The sequence below is a fragment of the Ixodes scapularis genome, unplaced genomic scaffold (assembly GCF_016920785.2).
Source record: "Ixodes scapularis isolate PalLabHiFi unplaced genomic scaffold, ASM1692078v2 PGA_scaffold1__304_contigs__length_218370807, whole genome shotgun sequence".
Lineage (NCBI taxonomy): Eukaryota > Metazoa > Arthropoda > Arachnida > Ixodida > Ixodidae > Ixodes > Ixodes scapularis.
The window spans coordinates 130923049-130932358 of NW_024609846.1; the positions used below are offsets into that span (position 1 = coordinate 130923049).

The 9310-nt window shown below is 49.4% G+C and overlaps 1 protein-coding gene across 1 annotated transcript; it reads left to right on the forward strand.

The window, feature by feature from the left end:
* Positions 1–268: 268 nt before the first annotated feature.
* On the forward strand, positions 269–4222 carry LOC121046213 (uncharacterized protein K02A2.6-like). Its single transcript, XM_040500212.1, has one exon. The coding sequence runs from the start codon at positions 269–271 to the stop codon at positions 4220–4222; it is 3954 nt and encodes a 1317-aa protein (XP_040356146.1).
* The last annotated feature ends 5088 nt before the right edge of the window (positions 4223–9310 follow it).

Below are 9310 nucleotides of genomic sequence, written 5' to 3' on the forward strand. Positions count from 1 at the left end.
AGGCGTGGAAGCGAAGACACCTGTTACAAGACATGTCGCTAGATGGCGCCACCCTCCTGTGTATTTTGGCGCCATCCACATTAGGGCCGAAGGCAGAGGCATATCAGACGCGGGGCGCGAAGTACGCACCACAATGTAACTCGTCATTAAGCATTCAATAAACAGTTCTTAAAGGTTAAACGTGTCCGCAACCAACGACATTGAAACATGGTGTCAGAAGTGGTAGAAGTCAACGCGCTCGTCCACTAGTGCAGCCACTGAAGACGACATGGAAAGGATCCCGCCGCCGCCGAAATTCGAGAACGACAGCAACGCTGCCGAACAATGGCGCACCTTCAAGCAAGCCTTCACGCTCTACATGAAAGCTACGGATGTCAGTGGAACATCCTCCGAAGGGCAAGTTGCTCTCCTTTTGACAATCGGTGGACAAAGCCTACTGGACATCTATAATACGCTAAACTTTGGAAGCGCAACGCAAGAAAGACCTCACCCCGAGTATGATTTTGAGCACGTGGTGAGGCTTATGGATGCACACTTCTTACCGAAGCAAAACGAAGTATACTCCCGCTACATCTTTCGCACTCGAGTACAACTCCCCGACGAGAGGTTCGACACGTTTTTAACCGATCTCAAAGTGAAGTCTCGGGACTGCAACGTCGGACCTGAAAAGGAGAAGATGATTCGAGACCAGATTGTCTGCGGAGTGAATGACGAGAAAGCGCGAGCGGACATTCTAAAACTTGATGAACCGTCGCTTGAAAAGGTTGTCAAGGTATGTCTAGCGCACGAGTCAACGAAGCTGCAACTAAAAGTCTTCAAGGAAGGCAGACCAGCAACTGAGGAAGTTCATGCAGTGAAAGACAGACGCCGTCGTCTACCACCTGTTGACCGAGCAAAAGATAAAAAGACAAGTTCGAATCAAGCAGTACAGCATTGTAAGTACTGTGGAAGCGATCACGCACGTGCTAGAAATGCTTGTCCAGCATGGAACAAAACATGCAGCAAATGCAAAAAACAGAACCATTTTGCAGTTGTGTGTAAAAACAGCAAGACTGTTGCCAGTTTGGAGCCAGAAGACGACACAGATGAAATACTGATGGTGCAAAGCGGCAAACCAAGTCCACTGTGTGCGACTTTAAATCTGAACCAAAAAGGAATAAGGTTCCAGGTTGACAGCGGGGCTGCTGTAAATGTCATCACTAAGAGAAATGTGTCGCCTGATCAGATAATGCCGACGTCTACAACGCTGAGAATGTGGAATGGTACCAAGGTAGTGCCATACGGCAAGGCGAGGTTGAATGTAACCACTGCTAATGGACACAAGCACATTGTTGACTTTGTCGTGGTGCGTGATGACCTCAGACCCCTTATCGGACGAAAGACAGCCGAGCAGATGGGACTGATCACAGTGAATTACAGTCTGGTTGCCAGCATCAGTGCTGCAGGTGCACAGGGTGCACTGGAACAGATCATGGAAAGACACTCCGACGTCTTCGGACAGTCTTTAGGCTCATTACCTGGACTTGTACACCTGGTGACTAAACCTGCTGCAAGCCCAAAGGCGGTGACAGGCTGTCGGGTGCCAGTGAGTGTTAAACCGCAGCTAGAAAAGACAATCAGAAACCTAGAACAAAGGGGAATCATCAAAAGTGTCACCGAACCAACCCCGTGGGTGAACCGAATGGTTGTTGCCACGAAGAAAAATGGTGATATGAGAATCTGCATTGATCCTCAAGCTCTTAATGAAGTTTTGGAGCGAGAGCGACACCCCTTGCCAATCTTGGACGACATTTTGCCCGAAGTTGCTAAAGCCAAGGTCTTCTCGAAGCTGGACCTGCGTGACGGCTATTGGCAGTGCATTTTGGACGAAGAGTCAAGTGTACTCACCACCTTCCAGACACCAATGGGACGTTACCGCTGGCTACGCCTTCCATTTGGACTTGCTGTCAGTAGTGAAATTTTTCAAAAAAGACTGCAGTCAGCGCTGGATGGACTAGATGGTGTATTGTGTGTCGCAGACGACATCCTTGTGTTTGGAGTTGGAGAAGCTGAAAGTGAAGCTCGCCAAGATCATGACAAAAAGCTTGAAAGCCTACTACAAAGGTGTGAGAAGATTGGCGTGCGACTCAACAGAGACAAAACTGAGCTTCATTGTTCAAGTATGACTTTTCTAGGACACCTATTGACGAGAGAAGGACTACGAGTCGACCCTGAAAAGGTCAGGGCCATTCAAGAGATGCCCCCACCTACGGACGTCAATGCTGTGCAGCGCTTTTGTGGGATGGTCAACTACCTTGCACGTTTCATACCAAAAATCTCCCATGTTACAGAACCACTAAGAAAGTTGGTCATTAAGGATGCACCATGGGTATGGGAGAGGGAGCAAGTTGAAGCTTTTGAAGAAGCAAAAAACTTGGTAGTAAAGGCACCGGTGTTGGCATACTACAACCCACAGAAACCACTTGTGATACAGTGCGACGCCAGTGAGCGTGGTCTAGGAGCTGCACTTCTTCAGGAGGGACAGCCGATATCTTTTGCAAGCAGAGCTCTCACTGCAACTGAAGTACGTTACGCACAAATTGAAAAGGAAATGCTTGCAATAGTCTTCTCGTTGAACAAGTTTCACCAGTACACTTTTGGAAGACTCACTACTGTGATCACAGATCACAAGCCTCTGCAAGCCATCATGAAGAAGCAGCTGGATCAGGTCCCGAGAAGATTGCAGGGAATGATATTGCAGACCCAACGGTACAATATCGACATTCAATACCGACCAGGGAAAGAACTTCTTTTGGCCGACACAATGTCACGAGCATTTCTGCAGGACGGTGGCTGTGAGCAGCAACTGGAAGACATCAACATGATCAACCACTTACCTGTGCGAAAAGAAACTGCAGAACAGATCCGCAAGGCAACGTTGAAGGATGATAATTTGCAGAAACTGGTAATGGTGATCCTGGCAGGATGGCTGCAGGACAGGAACAACATTCCACCAGAAATCAGAATGTACTTCCCATTCCGAGATGAGCTCGTGGTGGAAGACGGTATAGTGTACAAAGGACAACGGCTGGTTGTACCAAAAGCACTACGTCGAGAGATGAAAGAAAAGCTGCACTCATCACACATCGGTGTTGAAAGCACTCTGCGACGTGCACGGGACAGCATCTTTTGGCCCAGCATGAATGCAGAGATAAAGGACCACATCTCAGCTTGTGAGATTTGCCAGAAGCATACACCAGCACAGCAGCGAGAGACACTAAAGCCTCACCCAGAACCCAACTTCCCCTGGGAGCGTGTTGGATGTGATATACTGGAGCACAAAGGCAAACACCTGCTAGTCACAGTGGACTATTACAGCAACTTCTGGGAGGTCGACCAACTCAACTCGCTAACATCAGCTCATGTAATACGAAGACTGAAAGCACACTTCGCAAGGCATGGCATCCCAAGAGTCCTTGTCACGGACAACGGCCCACAATTTGCCTGTGAAGCATTCCACAAGTTTTCAGTAGAATGGAACTTTGAGCACACAACGTCAAGCCCTGCATACCCAAGATCAAACGGCATGGCAGAGTCCGCAGTGAAGACCGTCAAAATGCTTTTGAAGAAGGCTGACGACAGCAATAGTGACCCACAAATGGCGTTCCTGGATTATCGCAACACGCCGTTGCAACACATGAAGGCAAGCCCAGCTCAACTCCTCATGGGCCGACGTACACGAACGTCGCTGCCAACGACAACGAAGCTGTTGCAGCCACGGGTTGTCAATGCCAGTAAGCGATTACAAGAGAAGAAACGAACGATGATTTTTTTCCACGACAGACAAGCCAAAGACCTTCATCCGTTAAAGGAAGGACAGAAAGTAACTGTTCGCCCAACCAAAGATGGGATGTGGACAAAAGCAACCGTGACTGAACAATGTGGTGATAGATCATACAAGGTGCAAGTTGGTGACAGCGTACTGCGGCGCAACAGAGTGCACATTAGAGGCATACCAGATTACCAACAGCCTGATGCCGAGACCCCCTCGGAACCTCAAGATGGCTGTGATCAACATGCAACGCCTCAAGCAAAAAGCCTACCACAGCTCGAACCAGCAGTGGTGACGCCAACACAGAAGTCGCAGGAGCCCGGCCCTCAGCCAAGTTCAAGTTTTACACCAGTACGACCGAAAAGGTCAACTACTCTCCCCAAGAGACTTCAGGACTTTATTGTAGGATAATCATCTCAAACAAAAGAGGATGTTACAAGACATGTCGCTAGATGGCGCCACCCTCCTGTGTATTTTGGCGCCATCCACCTCCGGGCCGAAGGCAGAGGCATATCAGACGCGGGGCGCGAAGTACGCACCACAATGTAACTCGTCATTAAGCATTCAATAAACAGTTCTTAAAGGTTAAACGTGTCCGCAACCAACGACATTGAAACAACACCGTGAGCGAGGACGAAGAAAGCTCGCGAGTCGCTTTTGTTTGTCGCCATGCCGGCGGCACTGTATTTCGTATGGTTACGCGAATTACTTTTATGGTAAAGAGAACGCCAAGTTTTTTTTTTAGATTTCCGTCTGCAGCAGGCTGTATCCTGCTAAGATATGCTTTGATAGCTGTCGTGAGGAGAAGGAACATGAACGGCTCACCATGGCAGCCGAACGAGCACTGACGGATCTGCAGCACACATTTTGTAACGGGTACGTCGTTTGAGTAAGCTCCTGGGGGAATTTTCCACACTATCCAATTTGGGTCTCGGGACAACGCTTGGAACAGACTGCGCGCATCGCGCATGAACTTTACGCCCTGTTGCGTTTGGCCAAGCAGGACTCCAGGCCACGGCGAGAAGACGACACCGGGAGCAGGGCAGACGGACTTTTTAATCCAAGCAAGCTTGCCAACAGACGAAAACCGCCATGCTGCCATGAACAAATGAAGAAAAAGTGCGTTGCCGAAGATATCGCTTTTGGCGCGGCGGCCATCAACAATCGCGCGTTCCTGCTGCGCACATGCGTGACAACGCAACAACTTCTCCCCCACGGAAGAACACGGGGGGGGAGGGGGGGGTGCGAGTCTTTGGCTCCTATCCCCGGTAGAGTCCGTGGGTCGTGTTTCCGGCGGGCGCACGATGCAGGAAAAGGTATATTGTGACGCGGAGGCAGAGTCCAGGGGTCGACGAAGACACCGCACTGGAGAGGCGTCTTGTTTCTGCAGAGTCGGTCCGTGCTTTGAGGGTGCTGCGTTTTTTTGGCCGCCACACGATGCAGGTCCAGGTACGTCGGGACGCTGAGCGAAGGTTCGACGATGGCACCACACTGGAGAGGCGTTTGAACCCTGTGGGAGTGGGTCAGTCCTTTCGAAGGTGTGGAGCCTGACGTCTAGATGCCTGGGCAACGGAAGGGGAGGCAAACCCAGAAACTCCACAAACAGCGGCCAAGCGAAGGCAGGCCCGCCCTCTGGTACGCAGAGTGCTTTACATGGAGCAATGCTACCTGCAATAACCTATGGCGACCAGAAAGAGAACCCCCATCGGCACTGGCAAAAATGTATTATATAAAAAAAAAAAAACGATTTACCCTCTCCCCCATGCCATTCCTCGCCTAGACAGAGAAAGCCCTGCTCAAGCTGTCTGCGTTAGTGTGCAGGGATCCTTTTTTGTGCTTAACAGTGAACACGTACGGTTGCAGACTTTCTCCAACGGAGCAATCTGCCATTTTTGTTCGACATCTGTTGGAGCCACGTTAGCGGTCGGTGGTCTGTGATGAAAACAGATGGCGACCCCGACAAGTAACATGCAAGTTTTTCTACCGCCCACACAAGGCAAGCGCACTCTTTTTCAATTGTGCCGTACGCCTGCTCTCGAGTGCTTAATTTCCTGCTCACGTACAGGATCGGGTGCTCTCCCCCGTCTGCGCTTTCTTGGCTCAGGACTACTCCCAGCCCCTTTTCGCTGGCGTCACGCTGCACGAGGAAAGGTTTCGAGTGGTCCGGGCTTGCCAAAATGGGCTTACTCATCAAGGTGTTTTTAATGGCGTCAAAAGATGCCCGTTTCTCTTTGTCCCACTTTACGCGATTAGGCGCGTTCTTTTTCAACGCATCAGTAAGCGGATTAGCCAGCTCGGAAAACCCCTTGATGTAGTGTTGGTAATACCCAATTAAGCCCAAAAATGTACGAATCTGCGTTTTTATTTCAGGACGCGGAAACTCCTTGATCGCCAGCACCTTTACTTCCAATGGGCTCCGGTGGCTTTGGCCTACTGTGTGTCCGAGGTAATCTACCTCTGAGGGATCAAACTTGCACTTCTGTGCTTTCAGAGTTAGTCCCGCCTGGCGAAGTCTCGAAAAGACTTCTCTTAGATGGTCCAAATGTTCGGACCAGGTGTCAGAAAAGATTGCCATGTCGTCTAAATAGGGTAGAGCAAAACTTTCTAACCGTGCAAGGACTTCGTTCATCAACCTAGAGAACGGGAAAGGAGCATTTTTTAAGGCCAAAGCTAAGGACCAAAGGCCGAAAAGTGCCAAAAGGGGTCACGAAAGAGGCAAGATTATTCGCACGCTCGGTGAGCGGTACTTGCCAATATCCACGAACAAGATCTAGAGTGGATATGACCTTTGCCTCGCACACTTTTTCGAGGCAGTCTTCAGTGTGCGGAACGGGAAAAACCCTCGTGGCGGTCACTCCGTTTAACTTACGGTAGTCAACTCAAGGCCGTGGTTCCTTGCCGTTAGCTTCCACGATTATCATCGGAGATACAAAGTCACCCTCGCCTGGCTCAATTAGCTTAAGAGCGAGCATCTGTTCAACAGCTTCCTTCATCAGTTTTTCCTGTCAAGGCGAGTACCGGTAAGCTTTGCACCGTTTGGTGTCACTCGAAGTCAACTCTATGTCATAAGTCATTAAACTAGTTCGGCCTGGGACTTTCAAAAACAATTCCTGATACTCTGTTATTAAGGTTAACAAGTCTTTACTCTGTCTTTCGCTTAAGGTGGCTGGCTGAACCGTGGTTGCCAGGATCTTCTCTGGAGTAAAGGAGGCTAATACCCCTTTCAGACGGGCTAGTTTAGTGTCACTAGTGCACTTCAACCCGTCGAAACACACTCCAAGTGTGTTGGTGCTACACGGGAAAACGTAGTGTCACTCCAAAATGATGGCAATGACAATGGGTAAGTAATCTACACGCAAAATATTAGAGTGCATACGCATTTCAACATAAATAACTTCGGAGTCTTATAAGAAACACGTTACTGCACATTGTTGCGCTAAGTCACGAGCTTTAATCCAAATTTAAATCCAATTTGATAATTACGATCAGCCATTACAAGGCAGTGGTACACGTCCGCACGCCGCTCCTGTACCGCTACGATGCTCATCCAGATCGAAACGAGAAGGCGTAGGGATTCAAACCCAGGATTCCTGGACTCTGCAGCGCGAGCTTTCGCTTCGCGTGCCCCGAGCTAGTGTGCGCGAGCCCACTCGGCCACTCGCCACTCGCCACAACGAAACATCATGGAGTGTGTGGAGGACAAGCTGGAGGGTGATACCCGCGATGTTGCACCGTGGAAGCGCGTGGTTGGGGCACTTTTCTCCGTGAGAACCCAACGCCTCTCAGATGAGGGGCAGCTGGACCTGGATGCCGAAGCACAGGCAAGAATTTCAAGTGACATCGATCAGCAGCTGCAGGCCAATGCTTTCACCATACCCGCTCTCATGACCGACAACCTACCCGTGATCAGTCCAGAACGGTGGACTTTTCGGAGGAAAGAACGGTGGTTCGAAGACACCTTGCCCCATTTGGGCGAGTTCCATTTCAAGCAAGCCTTTTGCGTCTCTCCTGCCACCTTCAGATTCCTGGTGGAGTCTTGCAGGTGCCTCCTGGCTGTCGCTGGCCGTCGCGCAGGGGCCAAGGCTGGAAACTAGATTAGCCGCTTGTTTTTCTACAGTGCACTACTTTCCTGACAGCAGAAAACACGTGCGCATCTAATATTACTCCTATAAAAATAATACTAATCTACGCAGCGTTAAATTCTTCTATTATTTTTACTCCTTGAACACTGCTATCGAGATTACACACTTGGTCTACCGGAGCGAGCGTAGTGTGCTCCCCGAACTCACTTCATTGGAAGTGTGTTCTTCGGGCAAGGCTGGGGACTGAGCTCAGGATCACTGGGTTCTCCAGCGCGAGCTTTCTCTCCACGTACTCGGATCTGGCGGGCGCTAGCCCACTCGGCCACCGATACCCCTTAATAAAGACACGTTAAAGAAAATTTGACGTTTACAATTCTCTGTATTGCCGAATCGGAGCGCAGCTCTTCAGGAGGAGGGGGGGAAGGGTACGAAGGGGAGGGTATGCAGCCGCTCCCCCTCCGTACCCTCCCATCCTTCTCTCCTGTTCCCATCCCACTTAGCATAAAACTTTCGCGAAATTTCCCGCTAAATTAAGCCGGGAAATTTTCCCGCTGAATTGACGTGTGACGCCGCATGACAAGTCACCTGAAATTTTAAGTGGGACGTCACGTCAGGTCACACGGGTAAAATTTTCCCTCAAAATTTAGCAAACATTTCCCACCAAACTTAGCAAAAACTTTTACCACGAAATTTAGTGGGAAACGTTTACCCTCGTGACGTCACACGTGATGACACACGTGACGTCACGTGTGACGTCATTTTGGGAAACAGCTCTTAATGGAACGCGCGGTTACGCCGACGCCGCTCAACTCAGAAACGGGTTTCCAGGAGCTGTGCTCTAAAAGAACGTAACATTAATGAACGATTTTTACGCCAATTGGATGACTCTGCTCGATCATCGAAAGCTAAGATAAAGAACGAAGCATATCCAACTTCGGCGTCCCGCTTCGTTTTATGGAAGTCTACGAGGAGGTCCTGAAACTGCCTAATTAGATCATAATTATCCTGTTGTCTCGAATAGTTACATGCTGAAACAAAAGTACGCTCCATCATTCTCTGCTAACCAAGATAGCCATTGAATGACTGACTTTGTCGTCGTCTTTTATCGATTCCCGCTGCGCTAATCTTGGTTCAGATCAGCCTAAACTCCAAGTCCATCCCACTATTTTTTTACAATGCCACTTCTCAACATGCCCTCTCTTTCACGAATTTATTTTTCTTTATAAAATAAAACTTACGCCACCCTTTTGGTTTTTATGTCATTATGTTTTACTGTTAAAACACTCCTCTTGATAGTACACACTCGATCGAGCGAAGTGAGTTCTTCAAACTCACTCCAAGCCAAGTGTGTTCCTCAGGAAGGAGCCGTGTGGCACACTACAGAAATGACACTAAGGGCGACGTGCACTCGCTTGTA

Excerpts from the sequence above, each read along its gene's own strand:
- LOC121046213 (XM_040500212.1), top strand. The coding sequence starts at position 269 with ATGGAAAGGATCCCGCCGCCGCCGAAATTCGAGAACGACAGCAACGCT.